Here is a 24,460-nt window from a genome sequence, read left to right on the forward strand (position 1 = left end):
CATGGGGCAAGGCCAATGAATATGGGGGCGTGATACACATATGGGGAGGAGCAGATACATATATTACCCCAATAGTGCCAGATACACATTGCCCCCAGAGTGCCAGATACACATTGCCCCCAGAGTGCCAGATACAAGTTGCCCCCCCCCACAGAGTGCCAGATATACATTGCCTCACAGTGTCAGATACACATTGCCCCACAGTGCCAGATACACATTGCCCCCAGAGTGCCAGATCTACATTGCCTCACAGTGCCAGATATGTCCCCACAGTGCCAGATACAGAAATGCCCCCAGTGCCAGATACACGTTCCTGCAGTGCCAGATATGCCCCCAGTGCCAGGTACACATGTCCTTACAGTGCCCCCCCACCCCCCTCCCCTGCTGCTTATACCCCTTTTCCACTAGCTCTTAGAAACACGTGTAAATGTGCGGGGGTGCGCATTTACCCATGTTTTGCCCTAGTGGAAAAGGGTTCCCTGGCAAATTCCCGAATCAAGTGATCCGGGAATCCTACCCGGGTAGCTAGCCAGGTTGAACACGTGTTCAACCCGGCTAGCTGTCTAGTGTGAACGGGTGCTGTGTCAAGGCGACATTATAATGTTTAATTCAACTGCACAGACTGGGAGCTGATCCCTAGAGATGGAAGTGGGCCGTCAGATAGTGGAGCCTACCGTGGATTTTTCCCTATACTCACTGGTGTGTTTATAATGGGTGCAGTGTGTGGGTGGCACATGGTCCTCTGAGTCTAGGGGGCCCCCACCGCACACGCTGCACCCATTTTTTTTGAATACTCACCCTCCGGAGTCCCGTGCCAATGGAAGTAGCAGTGTTAAATCACTGTGAAAACTGTGACCAGTAGAGTACAGTATGGACAGTAGAGAAATCACTGGGAAAATGGCCGCTACACCATTTTACCGGAGATCTGCGCATGTGCAATAGTCTGAGCAATCTAGTGCTCAGACTCTACAGTGTTGCTGGTAGAGAGGAAGGAGTTCAAATGGAGAAGGCTGCATACAGGTCTCCTTCTCTCATAAAGGGCCCCTGTCTGTACCCCTGTGGGCCAGTCTGACCCTGACTGGCAGTGATTATTTATCATTTACACTGTTATTTACTAGTCAGATGAGTGTAATAAATGTTGGGGGGCTGGGGGTTTCTACCTAAGAGTCTGAGGTAAAGTCCATGCTAAATGTCACCTCTCTTCTCTGTTCAAGAGATAGAAATAAAGTGCGCTCTTTCTGGTGGCAGTGATTGTTTCTTATTTATACTGGTTATTATGATCAAAATATATATTTTTCTGTTGAGTTAGTGGAATACATAATTTATTTATTTTTTTACTACTTCAGAGTCTGAGGTACAAATCACTGCTAAAAGTCACATTATTATTATTATTATTATTATCCTTTATTTATATGGCGCCACAAGGGTTCCGCAATGCCCAATTACAGAGTACATAAATAATCAAACATAAATAATCAAACAGGAAAACAGCAACTTACAGTTGATGACAGTATAGGACAAGTACAGGGTAAATACACATAGTTACATCAGCATATGACACTGAAATAAGTATCAGGTGGCAGAAGACTGCTGGATATGGTGCAGTTGAAGAATATTAAAGTAAGACAAAGGATAAGCACATGAGGGAAGAGGGCCCTGCTCGTGAAAGCTTACAATCTAAAGATCTCTCCCCACAGATTATTCAGGGATGCCTGTTCAGGCAGAAATGTATTTGGCCTGAAGTTGCCCGCAGGTGGCAAACCATGACGTGCTATAGAGAATGTGGAGAGAAATTCACACAGGGATGCCTGTTCAGGACAAATGGATCCTTCCTTGAAATTGGCCACACGTGCCAAACATGAGGTACAAAGGTGAATGTGGGGGGGAAATTCACACAGTGATATCTGTTCAGGCAATATGGATCCTCCCTAAAATTGCCCGGCGGCGGCAAAGCACCATTGTCTGCTCCAGATTCATTTCTCATGCCGGTAGCTGAAAAAGTACTGTTGCCTGAAGCTGGCACCATTAGGTAACCCATTATGACAGAAAGGGGTCCCAGCACTATCTCCCACTATTAAACTCTCCTGATTATGTATATCTAGCATGTATCTCTTCAGTGGACTGTGAATCAGAAGAGGCGACTAGGTCCTCAGCCTCTTCAAAGAGACAAGTATAGTGCCATGACAATGGGAAGTGTTTATAGCACTAGGAACTAAGAGCTTCCACCAAATAATATAGTTTAGATTGGAAGTTTAGTCATAGGTATACAGATTTGCCCAACTAGACTGTAGAGCAACTGTAGTCAAAGACGACAAATGTGCTATAAGCAATTGTGCAGGACTCCAAAATGCACACTATTTGTCATGAAGTTAACTCTTCTTTTGGTTTACATGAGGGTGATAAGTTTAGTTTTAAAATAACTGATGCTGAAGTCCTTTGTTTTTGTTCAGAAAGCCTGATTCTGCATAGATGGTAAACTAAGCAATGTGAGGCCAGACAGTGCTTTGGATGGGGAGACCAGGACCTGTAGGCTTTTCTGTACATTAGAATCTCTAGTAGCTTCTGAATATTTGCTGCTCAAGGCTATTAGTAGAGCCACCATCATTATTGGTGAAGGGCTCACTGGTCGACCAGATCTAGACTGATGAGTCCACTTGACATGCACATTTTGGTAGATACAGAACCTATTTGGCTCAGATTTCATAGGTGAGGTATAGGCTCACTACAAGGCTCATACATTATGCTCAAGGAATTGCAACTAGACAAAGACAAAGTAGAGGAAAATAGATTTGTCAGACCCAGCCTTCCAGTGCTGGACAATTCATTTCCCATAGAGGTCAACTTACTCATTCAGACTAGGGCTAATAGTAAAGGCAATAAATACATATTTACAATAAAGATTTTTCAGGATAAAAGGGCCAGAAATTGGGTCTGTCTTAAAATAGACCGATAGGATATTCTCCATTTGGTCTCAGTTCATCATAACCATAGGCTGCTTTGCTATTTTCTAATGAGAACAGCTGTTTCAGTGGATTGTAATGGTGTTAAAACTCTCAACCTTACACCTGCACATGTTTAATGAAAGCAGAAATTCTATGTTATGTTATTGTCACCTTATTTATTTAGTTTTTTATGTAGCGCAGCATATTCCATTGCGCTTTACAATTAGAACAACAGAAATAGAACAAAACTGGGTAAAAACAGACAGACATAGAGGTAGGAAGGCCCTGCGCGCAAGCTTACAATCTATAGGGAAATAGGCATTGATACACAAGGATAGATGCTAACTATTGCATAATGGTTCACCAGATTGCTAGGGTTGTATGATATGATCACCCCGCAATGTTGGCCAAGTGTCAGGAGGGTGTGAGAGTAAAGAAAGACAAAATATGTGATGTTATGTCTTCCGTACAGAGAGGATGGTTTTTAGATAGGGAAGCACTGAAGGTTATGTGGGTGGGTCTTGAATATGGTAGGCTTGTCTGAAGAGGTGAGTTTTCAGGGAAAATTTAAAGGTTTGGAGACTAGAGGCGAGTCTTATTGTGCGTGGGAGGGCATTCCACAGAGTGGGTGAACCTCGGAAAAGTCCGGTAATTTTGAGTGTGAACAAGTAATGCGTGTGAATGAGAGACGTAGATCTTGTGCAGAGCGGAGAGGTCGGGTAGGGAGATATTTTGAGATGAGTGAAGATATGTATGTTGGTGCAGTTTGGTTAATAGCCTTGTATGTCACTAAAAGTATTTTATATTTAATACGGTAGAATACTGGTAACCAATGGAGGGACTGTCAGAGCGGATCTGCAGACGATGAACGTCTAGCGAGGAAGATTAGCCTCAAAGCTGCATTGGATTGTAGTGGTGAGAGCTTATGTTTGGGAAGACCGGTCAGGAGACTATTACAATAATCAATGCGGGAGATAATGAGAGCATGGATTAGAGTTTTTGCTGTGTCTTGTGTAAGATACGGTCGTATTTTGGATATGTTTCTTAGATGTATGTAACATGATCTTGAGACAGATTGAATGTGGGGAACAAAGGACAGTTCAGAGTCAAGAATGACACCTAGGCAGCGAGCTTGTGAGGTAGGGATGATTGCCGAGTTCTCAACAGTGATAGAGATATCAGTTTGGAAACTACTCTTGGCCGGTTGTAGGAGGCTCATTCAAATAAGGCTTTCTTTTTGGTGCACTCTTTTATAAATGATTATTAGTTACTTAAAACATAACTTATTTCAATAGTTAATTAAAAAATATATGACACTAGTTAGACAAAAATTCTGCGAGTAACAATATAGAAATAAGAGAAGTAAAATTTGTGAGAATGAGATGACAGTAATTTTAAGTCAGAGCTCCAGTGACTATATTGGTCATGGAAATAGATCAGTGTAAAGAATACCAATATTTGATTACATCTAGATTTCAAAGAGCTAGTTTAGCGGAAATAGGAATTTAATCTCTACCGTTAATTCCTTTTCTCGTAGCCTGTAGTGGATACAGGTGATCTGTACTTTAATACCATGGGGTATAGATCAGGTCCACTGGAGCCTTGCACTTTAAAAACCTTTAGTGCAGACATGTCCAAATTGCGGCCCTCCAGATGTTGTGAAACTACATATCCCAGCATGCCCTGACACAGTTTTGCTGTCAGAGAATGTTAAAGCTGTGTCAGGGCATGCAGGGGTGTGTAGTTTCACAACAGCTGGTGGGCCGCAGTTTGGACATGCCTGCTTTAGTGTGTGTATGTGTGTGCTGGCTCCTCCCCTCTATGACCCTCCTACCAGACTCAGTCTAGGAAACTGTGCCCGAGGAGACGGACATACCATGAGAGTGTCAGCGTCCGGGGTCTTACCGGAACGCTGGGGCCGCGGGGCGGGCTTCACGGGCGGCCGGGCAGCGGCGGTGGAGGGCTGCGGCGCTGGGTTCAAGGGTACAGGCAGCGGTAATGGCGTTGAGGGGGTCCGCTCGTGGCGGCGGGACGCCGCTGCAGCAGCTCGCTCTCGCTAAGCCGTTGCCTAGGAGACCGGGGGCAGTGAGCAGCATGTTGTCAGAAAAGGTCTGCATTACTGGGCGCCGCCATGTTGGAGACCAAGTTTCTGACATAATTCCTGTTCCTAGTTTTCCAGCCAATCCAGGGAGACTTCTTCCTATAAAAGGGAGCTGGTTTAGGACAGGGATGCCAGTGCTTCAAGTTACAACCCTGTTATAGGTGCTTTAGCCTGTGCTCCCAGGATTCCTGCTGTATTCTGGTACTTCTAACCCTGCTTTGCCAGTTCTCAGTTGCTGCTGCAGTTTTCCCGTTCCTAGCCTGCTGCTGCCCGTGGAGACGCTCTTCGAAAACCCGGTTCAGTAAGACCCTTTGGGCACGGACGACCCCGGGTCTCTTGCCTCGTCCTTCAAGCCACAGTCTGCAGATTCTTGCTTCCAGCCAAGTCCTCGAACCACCATTCACAGTCCTCAGCTCATTATCTCCAGCTTCATCTTTCAAGCCACAGTCTACAGTTCTCAGTCTCCAGTCACGACCCAAACTACCGTCCACAGTTCTCAGCTCCTCTACCGCAGTTTCATCTCATAAGTCGCAGTCCACGGTTCTTGTCTTCAGCCTCATTTTACTCTCACCCACAGTTCCACAGTTCTTTGTCTACAACCACGTTCTCAAGTCACCGTTCATCAACCTCAGTTTTCTACCTCTGCTCTGCACATAATAAATACTTTCCATTGACTCTCAAACTCCGCCTACATCATTCATTGCTCTGTATCCCATGCAAAGGAACTATATCCAACCCCCTCATTTTGTTCTTCCCCAGCCTGCTACCTCCTTGGGCAAGTCTCAACTGCCAGATCCCCAAACTTTGCTAGACGTGACAGTAAGCACTGGCCCAATGGATTCGACGGGTGATCAGGCCTCAGGAGGAGATTCAACCGCAGATATCTGGTCTTGCTTAAGTAAGCAGGAGGCCACACAATCTCAAATTGTGCAGTTCATGCAGAGTATGTCCGAACGTCTCGATTCTCTCTGTGTTGCCATGACGGCTCCTCAAGTTCCTACAGCTGCTCCCACATTAGCACCTCCAGTTCCGCTTCCTCCTGTGCCAGGCCCACTTCCACGGTTGCATTTGCCATCTCCCAGTAAATTTGATGGGAATCCAAAGCAATGCCGTGAGTTTCTTAACCAGTGTGAAATCCAGTTCGAACTACAGTGGGCCAGTTTCCCATCAGCACGAACCAAGGTAGCCTATATCATTTCTTTACTTACTGGGCAAGCGTTGGAATGGGCGTCACCATTGTGGGAGAGGTCGGATCCAATCCTGTCTAACTACTCGGAGTTTGTAGCCGCCTTTCAAAGAATCTATGACGAACCGGGCAGGACTTCTGCTGCCTCATTGGAGATCCTGCGCCTGCGTCAGGGCACGCGTACGGTCAGTCAGTACGTGATCCAGTTTCGTACTCTCTCCTCTGAACTGAATTGGAATGAGGAGGCTCTCATCGCAGCTTTCTGGAGCAGTCTCTCCGAGAAGATCAAAGATGACCTCGCGACTCAGGACGTACCTGATAAGTTGGATAAGTTAATTTCCCTATGCAATAAATTAGACTTAAGATACAGAGAACGCTGTATGGAGAAATCACGGTCAGATCGTCCCAGGCCTCGAGTCGTTCCTCCACCAACACCATCAACTCCAACTACTGAGGAACCCATGCAGATCAATCGTTCCCGTCTTTCCAACGAGGAACGTCAGAGACGGCGACAAGGGAACTTATGCCTGTACTGTGGTGCATCTGATCATTTTGTTAAATCTTGTAGCCAACGTCCGGGAAACGCCCGCTCCTAGCTTGTGCCGGAGAGGTCAAGCTAGGAGAATTCTCAGAATTACTTGCCAAGAAAGAGTCAGTCTTGTTAACCCACCTGGAGCTTCCTTCTTCCTCTCTTCTCATCCCTGCACTACTCGACTCCGGAGCCGCCGAAAGTTTTATTACATCAGCTCTGGTCAAACGATCTGGGATACAAACGGTCCATTTGGACCGTACCATCTCAATTACTGCTGTGGATGGAAGTCAGATTCCTGAGGGAATTATCACTCTTCGTACAATTCCTCTTAAGATGAAGGTTGGAGCTCTTCATTCGGAAAACATCTCTTTCCTAGTAATTCCCAAAGCCTCTCACGAACTGATCCTAGGATTTCCATGGTTAAGTAGACACAATCCCCACATAGATTGGCAAACCATGGATGTTCTTTCCTGGGGACGAAACTGCTTCCAGAACTGTTTGCCCTCTGTAAGACCTCTCTGCTCTTCTAGTCCTTCCAGCCTCCCTGCAGAATACCAGGCCTTCCAAGATGTTTTTAGTAAGCATGGGGCGGACACCTTGCCTCCGCATCGCACTTGGGATTGTCCCATTGATCTGGTACCCGGCAAGACTCCTCCCCGAGGTCGAATCTACCTGCTCTCACTCCCTGAGACTCAGGCCATGTCGGAGTATATCCGGGAGAACTTGGAAAAAGGGTTCATTAGGTCATCCACCTCTCCGGCTGGGGCGGGGTTTTCCTTTGTCAAAAAGAAGGATGGGGGTCTGCGGCCCTGTATTGACTATAGAGGTCTCAATGACATTACAATTAAGAACAGATATCCATTACCTCTAATTCCAGAACTGTTCGACCGTGTTAAAGGAGCTACTGTATTCACTAAGCTGGACTTACGGGGAGCCTACAACCTTATACGTATTCGCCCAGGTGACGAATGGAAGACGGCTTTTAATACCCGCGACGGCCACTACGAATATCTGGTAATGCCTTTCGGCCTATGTAACGCCCCAGCCGTCTTTCAAGAATTCGTTAATGAAATCTTCAGAGATCTCCTCTATGACTGCTTGGTGGTTTACTTGGATGACATCCTCATTTTTTCTAGGGATCTGAAGACCCATCGAGAACAAGTCAAAGAAGTTCTAACTCGTTTACGGAGGAATCAACTATTTTGTAAGCTCGAGAAGTGCACCTTCGAAGTACCCACGATTCCATTCCTCGGTTACATCCTTTCAGGGCAGAAATTGCAGATGGATCCCGCTAAAGTCCAAGCGATTCAGGATTGGTCGCTTCCAGCTTCCCTTAAGGGAGTTCAACGTTTCCTGGGGTTCGCTAACTTCTACCGAAGATTCATTCAGAATTATTCCTCTGTCATAGCCCCCATAACAGCATTAACCAGGAAAGGAGCCGATCCAGCCAAATGGTCTCCAGAGGCTTTAGAAGCCTTTTCATCGTTAAAGAAGGCCTTCATGACCGCTCCTGTTCTTCGACATCCTGATCTCAGTCGTCCATTCCTGGTGGTAGTCGATGCCTCCACGGTAGGAGTGGGAGCAGTTTTATCTCAGCTCTTCGAGGACAAGAAAGTCCATCCTTGTGCGTTCTTCTCGCGAAGATTCTCCCCCGCTGAGCAGAATTACGCTATTGGGGAACAAGAATTACTAGCAATTAAGTTAGCCTTTGAGGAGTGGAGGTATTTGTTGGAGGGAGCTCAGCATCCAATCTCGGTAACCACGGATCATAAGAATCTCCTGTATCTACAGTCAGCCCGATGTCTGAATCCACGTCAATCAAGATGGGCGCTCTTCTTTACCCGTTTCAACTTTAAACTTAGTTACCGCCCAGGGTCCATCAACAAAAAGGAAGATGCATTATCTCGTTCCTTGAGTTCTGAAGAACCCTCTGACCGTTCAAAATAACAATACATCTTAGACTCCACCTCTTTTTCAGCAACCAATACCTCTCCACTTCCTCCTCCAGGAAAGATCTTCGTTGCTCCAAATCTTCGCAAGAAACTGCTTACATGGCCTCACTCCTCCTCCTTCATGGGCCATGCGGGGGGTCATAAAACGCTCAAATTCATTCAGCGCTCCTACTGGTGGCCTCATCTCAGGACTGATGTACAGGAATTCGTGGCTGCCTGTCCAAAGTGTGCTCAGCATAAAAGTCATAAAGGTCCTCCAGCCAGGTTACTTCATCTGCTACCTGTGCCGCAAAGACCATGGACACATATTTCTATGGACTTTATTACTGATTTGCCTGTGTCTGGCGGACGGAACACCGTATGGGTCATAGTTGATCGATTATCTAAAATGGCACACTTTGTTCCCCTGGCCAGTCTTCCATCAGCATCCCAGCTGGCAAAATTATTCATAGCAGAGATTTTTCGTCTCTATGGATTACCGCAGGAAATCGTATCTGATAGAGGTCCCCAGTTTGTGGCCAAGTTTTGGAGATCCCTATGTTCTGCTCTTGGCGTGAAATTGAATTTCTCCTCAGGATATCATCCTCAAACGGATGGTCAAACAGAAAGAGTGAACCAGGACCTGGAGACATTTCTGCGTTTATTCATGTCCTCCTCTCAGGACGACTGGCTGGACTTCCTCCCATTTGCAGAATTTGCCCATGACAATCTTTATCACTCTGCCACAAAATCTTCTTTCATTAATTATGGTTGTCATCCGAAAGTTCCTGACTTCCAACTTCTGCCTACACTCGAGGTTCCTGCTGCAGAGTCAACACTTAGACAATTTACTGAAATCTGGAAACAAATTCCCAAGGCCTTGCTCAAGACATCCAAGAAGTATAAGACCTACGCAGATCTAAAGCGAAAAGCGGTACCAAGTCTTAAAGTGGGAGATCGGGTTTGGGTTTCCACACGTAACCTAAGATTGAAGGTTCCTACTAAGAAGTTTGCTCCCCTACCCAAATCGAAAGAGTTTTGAATCCTGTGGCTTACAAGGTGAAGTTACCTCCACATTTAAGAATCCCTAACGCTTTTCATATTTCTCTCTTAAAACCATTGGTACTCAATCAATTCAGAGCTGCTCTACCTAAATCACCCAAGATCCAGTCAACACAAGGAGACGAATTTGAGATTCATAAGATCCTCGACTCCCACAAACGATATGGTCGCCTCCAGTACCTAGTTGATTGGAAGGGATATGGACCTGAGGAAAGGTCCTGGGTAGAGGCAGAGGACGTCCATGCCCCAAGACTTCTTCGGACATTTCATGCCAAATTTCCAGCTAAACCTTATAGGTGTCCGGAGTCGACCCGCAAAGGGGGGGAGGGGGTACTGTCAGCGTCCGGGGTCTTACCGGAATGCTGGGGCCGCGGGGCGGGATTCACGGGCGGCTGGGCAGCGGCGGTGGAGGGCTGCAGCGCTGGGTTCAAGGGTACAGGCAGCGGTAATGGCATTGAGGGGGTCCGCTCGTGGCGGCGGGACGCCGCTGCAGCAGCTCGCTCTCGCTAAGCCGTTGCCTAGGAGACCAGGGGCAGTGAGCAGCATGTTGTCAGAAAAGAAACCAAAGTAAGACAGCGCTAACTGAGATGGATTGTAAAAATACGGTACTATTTATTAAAATAACAATGATTAACTAAACAATTTTAAAATTAATAAAATCTGATTTCACTGCACTCTTATGTTATAGTCACCATATATATGATTATTGATCAATATGCAATGGATGATCATCCAATACTGCCCGGACCCCTGAGGACTCCGCCGAACAGCGCAACTTTGCACCCCATCCATTAATAAGGACCGAACAGAAAAATCAACACGCAACACTGGTGAGGACATTTCCCATTGCATTGTTTAAAATCGGGATAGACATTCCTCCAGCGTGATATCGGCCCGGGGATTGTGCCACAACCCTAGGATACGGGACAATAAATGTGCGGACCTCACGGGGACATTGGACAAAACAACAAATGATCAATAATCATATGTATGGTGACTATAACATAAGAGTGCAGTGAAATCAGATTTTATTAATTTTAAAATTGTTTAGTTAATCATTGTTATTTTAATAAATAGTACCGTATTTTTACAATCCATCTCAGTTAGCGCTGTCTTACTTTGGTTTGTTTCTGTTTTGTATGATGTTGTGGGCGTGACTAGCCTACTCAGACAGCTGCTTATTACACATTGTTTGGAAACACAGCTTGAGCGCCCCTTCCAATTTGATTGGTTACATATTCCTTGTTGTCAGAAAAGGTCTGCATTACTGGGCGCCGCCATGTTGGAGACCAAGTTTCTGACCTAATTCCTGTTCCTAGTTTTCCAGCCAATCCAGGGAGACTTCTTCCTATAAAAGGGGGCTGGTTTAGGACAGGGATGCCAGTGCTTCAAGTTACAACCCTGTTGTAGGTGCTTTAGCCTGTGCTCCCAGGATTCCTGCTGTATTCTGGTACTTCTAACCCTGCTTTGCCAGTTCTCAGTTGCTGCTGCAGTTTTCCCGTTCCTAGCCTGCTGCTGCCCGTGGAGACGCTCTTCGAAAACCCGGTTCAGTAAGACCCTTTGGGCACGGACGACCCCGGGTCTCTTGCCTCGTCCTCCAAGCCACAGTCCGCAGATTCTTGCTTCCAGCCAAGTCCTCGAACCACCATTCACAGTCCTCAGCTCGTTATCTCCAGCTTCATCTTTCAAGCCACAGTCTACAGTTCTCAGTCTCCAGTCACGACCCAAACTACCGTCCACAGTTCTCAGCTCCTCTACCGCAGTTTCATCTCATAAGTCGCAGTCCACGGTTCTTGTCTTCAGCCTCGTTTTACTCTCACCCACAGTTCCACAGTTCTTTGTCTACGACCACGTTCTCAAGTCACCGTTCATCAACCTCAGTTTTCTACCTCTGCTCTGCACATAATAAATACTTTCCATTGACTCTCAAACTCCGCCTACATCATTCATTGCTCCGTATCCCATGCAAAGGAACTATATCCAACCCCCTCATTTTGTTCTTCCCCAGCCTGCTACCTCCTTGGGCAAGTCTCAACTGCCGGATCCCCAAACTTTGCTAGACGTGACAGAGAGAAGAAAAGGTACAACAGCGGTGAGGCACAACTCCAACACACAACCATAACCAAAAGGAGGGCGCTAACCAGAACAGAGGATAGCAACACCAACCTAACTAGGATAGCACAGCTATCCCATCAACATAAAGGGACCGCATCGGCGGACCAAACAAATCCTTACTCAGGTAAGCAGGAATTGAAGCACTGAGGGGGATGCCCAGTATCCACTACAGACTATAAGAAAAGAAATTACTGGTAGGTATTAAATTCCTATTTTCTCTTACGTCCTAGTGGATACTGGGGATCTGTAGTACCATGGGGAAGTCCCAAAGCTCCGAAGCGGGTGGGAGAGTGCTGAGACCCCTGTAACACCGCCTGACCAAACTGAAGGTCATCCTTGGCCAAGGTGTCGAACCGATAGAATTTCACAAAAGTGTTTGAACCAGACCAAGTAGCAGCGCAGCACAACTGCAAGGCCAAGACATCCCAGGCAGCTGCCTAGGAAGAGCCCACAGACCTCTCTGAGTGGGCCTGAATAGACATCGGCAAAGGCAGAGCATCAGACAACACCAGAACCACAATGGGTTGATTTACATGAAAAGCTGAAACCACTTTTGGCAAAAACTTAGGTTTGGTCCTGAGTTCCGCACTGTTTTCATGAAAAACCAAATAAGGGCTCTTACAGGATAAGGCCCCCAATTCAGAGACATGTCTGGCAGATGCTATTGCTAATAACATCACTTCCAGGTGAGAAATTTTAACTCCTATGTAAGGTTTCAAACCAGTCTGATTGAAGAAAGGACAGAACCACATAGAGATCCCACGGGAGGTACAAAGGGCGGTTGCATATGAAGAACACCTTTTAGGAAAGTTTGTACTTCCAGTAACATGGCAATTTGTTTCTGGAAGAGAAAAAAAAAGAGAGAGAGACGAAATCTGGACTTTGATGGAGCCTAACCGTCGGCCTATATCCACTCCCACTTACAGTAAAAGTAGAAAACGACCAATTCTAAATTCCAAGGGAGAAACCTTTCTACTTTCAAACCAGGAAACCTACTTTTTCCAGATACGATGATAATGTTTTGACATAACCATCTTCCTGGCCTGGACCATGGTGGAAATAACCCAGGAGGGAAGACCTTTTCTTGCTAGAATCTCTCTCTCAACTTCCAAGCCATCAAACGTAGCCACTGTAAGTCTGGATAGATGAATGGACCTTGTTGAAGAAGATCCTTTTGGAGCGGCAGAGGCCAAGGATCCTCCAGAGTCAAGGTTATGAGGTCTGAGTACCACGTCCGTCGAGGCCAATCTGGGGCAATCAGAATTGCTCGAATGCTTTGCCTTTTTAGTGTTTTTAGAACCCTTGGGATCAGTGGTATTGGAGGGAAGAGGTACACAAACTGGTACAGCCACGGTGTCGTCAGCGCGTCCCACTGCTACAGGCTGCGGATCCCTCATTCTGAAACAGTAATGGCGTAGCTTCTTGTTGAGATGAGAAATCATCAGATCTATATGCGGACAGCCCCACCAATGAATTAACAGTTGAAACACCTGGGGATGTAGGCCCCATTCCCCTGGATGGAGGTAGTGTCTGCTGAGGAGTTGTCCACTCCTGGACTGAATATGGCTGAGATGGCCCTTGCGTTGGCTTCTGCCCAATGGAGGATCTTTGACACTTCTCACATTGCCGCTCTGCTTCTTGTTCCCCCTTGTCGGTTTATGTACGCCACTGCTGTGGCATTGTCTGATTGAACCTGGATTGCCTGCCTGATCTTTTAGGAAATGAGAAGCGTGCGGAAGAGCATTGTATATTGCCAAGTTCCATGATGTTTATCGGCAGGGACGATTCCTGAACTGACCATATTCCCTGGAACTGGGACCCTTGGGTCACAGCCCCCCAACCCCGTAGGCTGGCATCCGTTGTGAGTAGAATCCACCAGTGGCTATTGAAAGTCCTGCCTTCTATCAGGTGAGGAACTTGTAGCCACCATAATAGAGAAACCCAGGCTCTTGGAGATAAGATCACTTCCTGGTGCATGTGAAGGTGAGACCCGACCATTTGTCCAGCAGATCCAGGTGAAATGGCCGGGCGTGAAATCTGCCATATTGGATTGCCTCATAAGCAGCCACCATCCTACCCAGCAAGTGTATGCAAAGATGTATGGATACTTTGCGCAGACAGAGCACTGAGCGGACCATAGCCTGGATAGCCAAGGCCTTGCCCATCGGAAGAAACACCTTTTGACACAATGTATCCAGTATCATTCCCAGCACATGAAGACGTTAGGTCAGTTCCAGGTGAGACTTCTGGAAATTTAGGATCCACCCATGATCCGTAAGCAGGCAAGTCATCCGATTGATGCTTTGTAGCAGACGCTCCCTGGACATAGCCTTTATCACGAGATCGTCCAAGTAGGGGACTATGTTGACTCCCATCATGCGCAGTTACAGCATCATCTCCACAAATGACTTTGGTGAAGACCCTTGGAGCTGTGGACAGGCCAAAGGGCAAGGCCTGAAACTGGAAATGATCATCCAAGATGGTGAACCTGAGGTAAGCCTGATGAGGGTGCCAAATGGGAATGTGTAGGTAAGCATCCTTGACATCTAGGAATACCAGGAATTCCCCCTCCTCCAGAGTGGACACCACTGTCCGCAGGGATTTCATCTTGAATTTGAACACCCGCAGATACGGGTTTAGAGACTTCAGGTTTAAGAAGGGTTGCACCGAACCGTCTGGTTTTGGAACGTCAAAAAGACTGGAGTAAAAACCCTGTTGTGTAACGGAGGAGGTACCGGAACCACCAATCCTATCCGCAAAAGCTTGTGAATGGCCTCTTGCAAGGTAACTTTTGCTGCGGGCAAAACTGGTAAACCCGATTTGAAAAATCTGTGAGGAGGAAGTGCTTGAAATTCCAGCCGGTATCCCCAGGAAATGAGGTCCCTCACCCAAGGATCCCAGCAGGACTTTGCCCACACGTGGGCAAAGTGTTGAAGGTGAGCACCCACCTGAAAGTCGTCGCCTTGCTGCTGGGGCCAACCGTCATGTGGAAGGCTTAGCGGCAGGGGATACGGTGGTCTGGTCCAGGGATGCAGCAGTTGCAGGTTTATGGGACTTACCACAAGATCCTCTTGGAGTGGTGGAGACCCCTTGGCCCCTGCCCCTGAACCTTTCCACACGAAAGGACTGCAAGGAGTGTCCTGTGTAAGAACGTCTAGCAGGTGGCGGGCACAGCCGACGGCAGATAGGTAGACCTACCTGCCGTTGCCAGGGAGATCCATTTATTTAATTCATCCCCAAACAAGGTATCACCTGTAAAAGGAAGTTTTTTTTCTACACCCTTTTTTGGAATCAGCGTCCGCTGACCATTGATGTAACCACAGAGCTCGGTGTGCAGAAACAGCCATAGAAGTAGTGCGGCCATTTATCTTGCACAATTCCTTAAAAGCCTCGCTCATAAAATTTGCAGCATCCTGTATATGTTGCAGCAGAGTAATGACCTCATCCCGGTGCAGAGTCTAATCCCTTAATAATACTATCGGACCATTTGACTACTGCCCTGGAAATCCACCCACAAACTATTGTGGGGCTCTGTGCTACACCTGTTGCCATATATATTGCCTTGAGAGTGGTCTCAATTTTTTTTGTCAGCAGGGACCTTAAGGGATATAGCCACTGGCACCGGCAGTACCAATTTCTTAGACAGTCTGGACACAGACATATCGACTGACGGGTTTTCCCAGACCTTTCTGTCCTTAGCTGGGAGGGTAAAAGTAGATAGAAACCTCTGAGGAATTTTCAATTTCTTGTCAGGGTTCACCCATGACTCTCTGGCTAGGGAGTTGTATTCCTTTGACACAGGAAAAGTGGCTGAGGTCTCGGGTCGAACATTAAAAGACAACTCCTTATCTAGTTCTGCCTCCTGATCTGGTATGTAAAAAAACCTCTCTTACAGCATAAATGAGGGCCTCCACCCCAGGGGACAGAGAGCTGTCCTCATCCATATCATCATCCACATCAGGCTGACCAGAATTCAGGCCGGAGCACCTGTGAAAGTGAGGATTTATGTGAAACCAACAGAGGGGGTTGAAAAGCCTTTCTTAATAGACTGTTTCAACACCTGTCTCTCCTTTTTAGCTGCAGCTAATTCTGAATCATGCTTTTAAAATTATCTAGCCAGTCACGTGTCTGTGAACTGTGTCCCCGTGGAGATAAGGAGCACTGTTCACACATGAGGGACCCCACTGAAGAAGGTGTAGAGTTACAAGCAGCACACATAACCATGGGGGTCATTCCGAGTTGATCGCTCGCTAGCAGTTTTTAGCAGCCGTGCAAACGCTATGCCGCTGCCCGCTGGGGAGTGTATTTTAGATTGGCAGAAGAGCTCTGCAAAAAAAGTTTGTGGAGTTTCAGAGTAGCTCTGAACCTATTCAACGCTTGCGATCACTTCAGCGTTTTTTCAGACACGTCTGCGTTTTTGCAAACACTCCCTGAAAACGGTCAGTTGACACCCAGGACACCCCCTTCCTGTCAATGTTCTTGCGGCCGTCAGTGCGACTGAAAACTTTGCTAGAACCTGTTCCCAACCACAACGGGCTTTGTACCCATACGACGCGCGTGCGCATTGCGGGCCGTATGCATGCGCAGAAATGCCGATTTCTTTAATTTTTATTTATTTTTTTAGCCTGATCACTGCGCTGCAAACAACGGCAGCTAGCGATCACCTTGGAATGACCCCCTATGTCCACAGCCATACACAACTTTAATACAGCGCAGCTCAATGAAAACACCTCCACACAGACCCTAGAGAGCCCCCGGAGTGAAACTGAGGAAACAGAGACCAGCACACAAAACACAGCAGTACAGTGTATGAAATAATGTGTATAACTTTAAATGTGCAGCGGCGCTACGCTGGCGTGCTCCCCCCTGCCATGACCCCCTGATACCAGTACAGAAGTCTGTGCAGCCTTGATGATCCGCAGTAGCAGGAAATGGCGCCTTCCTGCCTCTGGTCCCGCTCCCCGGGAAGCCCCGCCCCTTGTAATGGCACATGGTCCCTTAATATTTTATACTGGCTGATGTGCATATAAAAAAATAGTACACCCGAAGCCTAAATGACAGGGGGCACTGCGGAGCATGAGCCCTGAGCTAGTGTAGTCCGCGGCGGGCACCGCTGCTTGAGGCCCATGACCGCCGCGTGACATGCCACCAAATTGCACCGTTGACCTGCTAACCGGGACTTCGGTGTTAACACTCACTGCACCTGATGGTCTTTGGCATCTGTTAGAGGGTGGCGGCTATCTGCTGGCATGGGCACACACAGTAATGGTATGTGAAGCAGCACCTCAGGAGCTCAGTGTCCTGTCAGATGGGATTACGAACCATTAACCCTCATAAGGTTGGTTTGCTCCCCCCTCTAAGTCCCATGAAGTAGGAAGACTGGTTACCAACCAGTACTACCTGAAAATAAATAACTAAAATAAAAAATAAAGGAAACTCTCTTGAGCTTCAGAGAAATGCACCCGGCGCTCCTTGGGCACATTTTTCTAAACTGAGTCTGGTAGGAGGGGCATAGAGGGGAGGAGCCAGCACACACATACACACACTAAATTTTTTTAAAGTGCCAGGCTCCAGTGGATGGACCCAATCTACACCCCATGGTACTAAAGTACAGATTCCCAGTATCCACTAGGACGTTATAGAAAATAGGTTTAGTATAACCCGCAGTGTATCTTACATAAGGTGTGTATAAATGTTATAATAATTCATTATACACCAATTGGTTAACACAGGAATTTATCAAGCCCGAGCAGCGGGCGAAAAGCATCTTCCGGTACCGCAGGAGTGATCCAACCTGAATACACAGTCTGTCACAACATGTTTGTTTATGGTATGTTATATAAAAAATAAAAAAAAGGTAATGTTTTAGTTATATATTTCTTTTTACTGCTTACCATATCCTTGTGCCAATCTCTCTGATATTGGTAGAGGACCACGAGCACTGAATTGATGGGAATAATGGATCAATGCTTCTTTAACCACTTGATAGCCACATAATACAACCACTGGTGAATTACCCAGCCAAACAGTGAAGACTGGACCATACCGCTTACACAGCTGTAACACAACATAGAATTTATAGGTGACTCATCACTTTTCAGGTAATCAATTTTAGTTTTTACTAACCCAATATATAATATTGCTGGAGAGAAAATAATTAAAAACTCTTAACTGAAGTGAAAATTTACTAATAATGTCATATGTATGGTGGAGTCTAATGAGCTGTGGCATCTTATCAGTGTATATTCTTCAGGAAAGAAGATATTTTGTCTTCATTCCATTACCAGGACAGTATACTGTGTATATATAGCTACATATTATATTTTATACATGCAAACTTTATGATTTAGTCGGCATAATGTGCTCACTCTCAATTGTACTTGGTATAGCGCAGTCCAGACACTGATCCTTTTGTTAATACAGATATGAATAATGGCATGGAAGGGAAAAATGCCACCTATTGCATTATGCAACCCCAGGACTTATTGTGAAATGTGGGATTCATATCACATAGGGGGTGTTTGGTAAATTAGACAGAATAGGCTGTTATGGAAGGGATGAAATTGTGTCATGTTCAATGTATTGTGTATTCTGGCTATATGGATAGCAGTGAAAACCTGTCTCTTGCCATAAAACATATATATATATATATATATATATATATATATATACATACACACACACACACACACACACACACACACACACACACACACAGCACAAAAATATGCGGCACTCAAAGCTTTATCCAATAAGTCACAACAACCAGGAACTGATTTGTCAGCTTTGAGTGCCGCATCTTTTTGTGCTGTATGTCTGTTACATGAGGGCACCGGCTGCAGTTGTCACAGTGCTTTTGGAGTGACGAACTCTGCTGCAAGTAGATATATATACTCTTAAATGGTTAAAATCACACTGGGTCATAAATCTGCTCCCCCACAGTCTCTCCCAGTGCCCGCTCCCCCTGCATCATCTCTCATTGAACAGCAGTCTCCATCTATAATAATAAATTGATACACCAGGGGGGTTTCCGGCTACTCAGAAATCCTCTTTGTGTGCGCCACTGCCTAATACAGTGATGGCTAACCTTGACACTCCAGCTGTTGTTGAACTACACATCCCAGCATGCCCTGCATCAGTTTTAGCATGGCCAAATAGCAAAACTGATGCAGGGCATGCTGGGATGTGTAGTTCAACAACAGTTGGAGTGTCAAGGTTAGCCATCACAGGCCTAATACAATAGTATCCCATCACACAACAATTACAGTCAGCTGAAATGTTGCAGCAAGTGTCACAATATTTGTAACATCTATTGCTTACTTTTCAGTCTACTTCAGTGATTTATATTTTAAATATCATGCTTACCCTAATTCCTACTAAACAAGAACATATTATTATGTGTAACTTAAAACCATTTTTTAATTAGAAATATAATATTTTTATTTTTTTGGGCAACTGAATTTTGCATAAACATCACCCAAAATAATTGCAAGTAAGTCAGTTTGTTTTTTAAATCAAACATATGAAATATTAATTTTCCAAATTTTAACATGAATTTAAAAAAGGGTTTCAAAATGACAATCAAACACCCACTCCATATGCTACCAAACCAGGGACCTGATTCCGATTTGTATGCAACTTTGATGTTTATGCAAATAAGCGGTTATCGCATGTGTAATTATTATACTGTGCACACGCTAAGCTACCTTTGCAATGCAGATGTGTCACGGCTGTTTTTGGGTCGTGTTTATGCCTTAAACTGTGATTTATGTTTTTAGATAAACATGTCGCCAACGTTGCTACTGCCGCAGTCAGTCCGCGTGACCATAGACTCATTTGGGGAGTCAATGATCCTCATTCATTGCAGGTGCATAGTCTTTTGCATATGAATTAGAATCAGACCCTAGGGACCAGCACTACAGTGAACATAAAGAAACAAAACATTCCATGGCAAATCCGCTTAGCAATATCTGTGCCAAGCAGGGCACAAAAAATTATATTTGCCACATTTCATCATTAGGAAGCTCAAAATACCTGTGACACTAGAAATATGAATAGGCAAGTGGTGGCTCTGCCTCTTGCTACAAAAAAATTCTAGCAAAACTTGCACTTTGATCTACTTGTTGCTTTTTCAGGGATGGGGTCAGCCTGGCTAGGTGCTAGAACTTTGTTCTATTTGACCTGTGTAGTATTGGTGTTCACCATTGGGGGCTGCTGCTTGGAATCAGCTTCTTCTGTTCTGAACTAATGACATGCAAGTATTTACTCTGCCTGATTAGTTTCACCTGTGGTGCATGTAGGTATGTAATTACCCTCCATGAGAGTGGATGGCTGTTTGATTCATTCCTGTGCCATTCTTGGAATCTGCCTCTGAAGTTACTGATGTTTCTGTGATGTATAACTGTGATACAATTCCAGAATAGTATCCTGTCAGACATGCTTGTGTCTGGTGTTGCTCTCTTCCTTAACTCTGTACTTATCCATCTGAGCCTGTTCATGATAAATTGTACTTTGAAGATCTACAGGTTACAGGTTACAGCACAGTTTAATCACAATATTTGACTAACTGTGATTACATTGAATATCTTTATTTTCACAAGTACATTAAAGTATGCGTGTACACTACTCATTTAAGGTTCTTTAGTGGCTTGAACTCTACACAGAAACAAAGAATCATACAAGTTGCAGGAGTCATTGTGGTGGCCCCACTTTTTTAAGAATCTCTCTTTCACAACTTTCTCATTCTTTATCACTTATATGTTTGTATATGTCATGTTTTAACCTCTATATTTTGCTGTATGTGTCCTACTATTAGGACCTTCTTAATATTAATATAAGCAATAAAGGCTACGTTTTATCTTCATAATTAACCTAACAAATAGATTTTGTGCACCCAACTCAATAACCGCCCTTCTAGTTCTCCTTATATGTTGAGATCTACCATTATGCCAGCTTTTGCTCTCTGCCAGAACTCTGCACTTGTATATACTCTCTAAACTGTTACTTACATTTTCTTGCCTGTCCATGTCTATGTAAGACCACTGGGGTTGGCAGGGTATGTCTAAAGCTAGGTACTAGAGATGTTCCCTGAGAACCGAACCCCCCAAACTTCATTCTCAGAGTCCGGATCATAATCCAGCTCGTGATTTCCTGCCAGACTTGGAAACCAGAACAAGTCAAAACGTCATCATCCCCCAGAACAGTCCTAGGGAGTGTAGCGAGAGGACGTGCCTACTCAGTGTCTGTGTGGGAAAGTGGCGTGGCACGTGGCGTGGCGACCTGCTCTTTTGTATCATTCCAGTGGTGCTGTCTTGTGCTGCATCAGTCCAGTGGTGGTGTCTTGTTCTGCATCAGTCCAGTCACAGTGGTGGTGTCCTGTGCTGCCATTAGTCCAGTGCTGCTGTATAAGTCCAGTCCAGTGCAGTGCAGTGCCCATAGGGCTGTAACACACTGTAACACACTGGCCGGTTTCTCCCGGATGGCAAAAAGCCGGACAAACTTTGTCCGGCTTTTTGCCATCCGGGAGAAACCGGCAGAGTCTCGCACACAGGACGGCTTTGAGCCGTGTGTGATGCTGTGCGCATGCGCAGCATCAGACACGGCTTGGAAAAAAAACGTTGTGTGTGAAAGCTCCCCTTCACACACACGGTTCACTGGCTGCAAAGACGGCCCGGCGCCCGCCCGGCAGCCGGACCTTCCAGTGGTGAGACCCGGCTGCAACCCGGCAGCCGGGCCGGGGCCGTGCAGTGTGAAGGGACCCTAACACTGTTAACTACAATGCCGGCACGGGAAAAAGCCGTCCGGCTTATTCCCGGCCGGCAAAAGCCGGGTAGTGTGTTTTAGCCCATAGGCGCAGCGGCAGCCGGCAACAACAGCACACAGTGAAGGGATGCAGTGTAGGGAAAGCGCCTCTCCTGCCTGGCGCCTACCTGCACTGCATCCCTTCGCTGAGCGGGTTCCGCCGGCTCTGCCTGCAGCACCTCTGCAGTCTAACCTAATCAATCAGCCAACGTACTTACCAACCAACAAACACAATCAACCCCCCTCCCCCTTCCACTAACCAGTTTTGAAGTGCCGGCAGTCCTTGGTAATTAGGACGGCTTGATCCTGAATTCCTGGTTCCTGAGAAATATATTACTTTTAACACTATGACACAAACACCTAATTTTACAGTGCCTCTGCACATGGATTAGCAGAATATGTTTTTTAGAATGATGCAGAATACACAGAAGAAGGAGTAAGGTATATGGTTTTGACTGCAATCATTGTTATTTGTTTTTTGTTTATTACCATTAATTCAATTCTTTGTGTTAATTAAATGTTTAATAGAGCAAATCAATTTACAATCAGTGAAAGTGTAATAACAGACCTATTGATTTATGCACTCTGTTTTCTTTTGAAAGTGTTGCTGTATGAAAGTTCACTTTGTTTGCTGTCCTATGTTCTGGTGTGAATGCACTGTATTTTTGTTGGTTGTTGTCATGTGTGTTCATCAGTTTTCATGTGCGGATACCTTGGGGAGCATAGATTTATATTTGTATGTCTATATAATGTAGAGCAATCTGTAGGACAAATGTGTGGTCAGTTTTATGTTCATTGAAATTGTCACTTGTGTTCTCCTAACCCCTCCGTCTTATAAATATGTGTTACATTTGTGTTTATGTAGTGTAATTAAGCTGCAATTTGATGTATTTGAGTAATTATCATTATTTACCATAGCTGATTTTTCATCAGCTTTTTTTTATTAGTAAATTATCCCAATTTAGTATAAAATGTTACTTAAAAATATAATGTCCATTCAGGTTAGTTTACCTTGTTGTAAGATTTGTACAGAACATAGCTTCCTTGAAATATGTTCCCGACAAGTGGCAGTGGGGTTGGTCCTGGAGGTAATTGAAGTCGTCTATTGTATATTTTCCAAGTTGAAACTATAATACAGAAGATCATAAAGAAGCATAGGCATAGTGTGATGTTTTCCATCTCTTCGTTGATTGAAAATGTATATTAATGTCCAGCAGGGACGGACTGCGGGTCCAAATTCCGACCTGATATGTTCGTGCACGCGTTCCCAGAAGTTTCGTGTGCGTGCTAGTGATGGGTAGTTCATTAATGATTAGTTCAAAATGAACTAATCTTCAAAGTGAACTAGTTCGTTCAGTTCACAGCTTTGGTAAAGATTAGTTCATCAGGAAGGAGGAGTTAGACACAGACAGAATAGAGCCAGCATTAGGCTAGTCACTGTCTCATTCACTGGATTTTCACTTCCTGAATCTGATGCTGTGAAATGAAAGTTAAAAGTACAACACAGCCCAGCAATACAGATCTAATAAAAAATAGCATCTGCACTGACTAGCCAAAGTCTATGGGGTAAATTTACTAAGGTGGGAGATTTTTAGAACTGGTGATGTTGCCCATAGCAACCAATCAGATTATATCTATTATCTGCTAGAAGCAGCTAGATAAATGGTAAGTAGAATCTGATTGGTTGCCATGGGCAACATCACCAGTTCTAAAAAATCTCCCACCTTAGTAAATTTACCCCTATGTGTGTCTGTGAGTGAGCATGTGTGGTCATGCTGCTCACCTTTCTGTGATACAATCACTGTCCTATTAGTCCAGATGTCCAAACACTTGCTGCTACTTCTGGTACTACTGGCTCCTGTGCATACTGCTGTGCTAAATCTTCTGCTGGGTATTGTGTAGGTGCTGCTGCAGCAGCACTGTTTTTATTCAGCTCTCACTCAGCAATACACATGAGTCAGTACATCTCTGCTGCCACAGGTGGCACTGCTGCACTCAGACATGGAGTGGACTCACTGGGGTAAATTTACTAAGGTCCCGATTTTGACCGAGATGCCGTTTTTTCATCAAAGTGTCATCTCGGTAATTTACTAAGCAATAATCACGGCAGTGATGAGGACATTCGTAATTTTTTGGAAGTCCAACAAAAAAATTACGAATGAATACACCATCAGTCAAAACGCGGCTGTTTAAGTATGAATCTCGGTAATTTACTAAGAAGTGCAAAGCAAAAAACAAACAAACACTGCCGTGAAAAATTACAACTCGTAAAAAAGTGCTAAAAAAAAACAGACCTGCTTTTTTAATCCGTGATTGTATAGGCATGCAGGGATCCATGAGATCCGTGCATGTATATCAGTGGGAAGGGGTGGGAAAGTGGTTATTTTCTTTAAAAAAATTGCGTGGGGTCCCCCCTCCTAAGCATAACCAGCCTCGGGCTCTTTGAGCCGATCCTGGTTGCAGAAATATGGGGAAAAAATTGACAGGGGTTCCCCCATATTTAAGCAACCAGCATCGGGCTCTGCGCCTGGTCCTGGTTCCAAAAATACGGGGGACAAAAAGAGTAGGGGTCCCCCGTATTTTTAAAACCAGCACCGGGCTCCACTAGCTGGACAGATAATGCCACAGCCGGGGGTCACTTTGATATAGTGCCCTGCGGCCGTGGCATCAAAAATCCAACTAGTCACCCCTGGCCGGGGTACCCTGGGGGAGTGGGGACCCCTTCAATCAAGGGGTCCCCCCCCAGCCACCCAAGGGCCAGGGGTGAAGCCCGAGGCTGTCCCCCCCCAT

At 45.5% G+C, this 24,460-nt stretch overlaps 1 protein-coding gene across 1 annotated transcript in view; it reads right to left on the reverse strand.

The window, feature by feature from the left end:
• LOC135056666 (cytochrome P450 2G1-like) overlaps positions 1 to 22,996 on the reverse strand; it is a 161,897-nt gene extending 138,901 nt beyond the window's left edge. The window contains exons 1-2 of the mRNA XM_063962109.1: positions 22,682 to 22,996; positions 17,764 to 17,926 (exon numbers count right to left, since the gene is read on the reverse strand). Of these exons, the coding sequence (XP_063818179.1) occupies positions 17,764 to 17,926; positions 22,682 to 22,849 (331 nt within the window). The 5' untranslated portion in view covers positions 22,850 to 22,996. The remainder of the gene's footprint in view (positions 1 to 17,763; positions 17,927 to 22,681) is intronic.
• Positions 22,997 to 24,460: the final 1,464 nt, after the last annotated feature.

Source organism: Pseudophryne corroboree, chromosome 3 (assembly GCF_028390025.1).
Source record: "Pseudophryne corroboree isolate aPseCor3 chromosome 3, aPseCor3.hap2, whole genome shotgun sequence".
Classification (NCBI taxonomy): Eukaryota; Metazoa; Chordata; class Amphibia; order Anura; family Myobatrachidae; genus Pseudophryne; species Pseudophryne corroboree.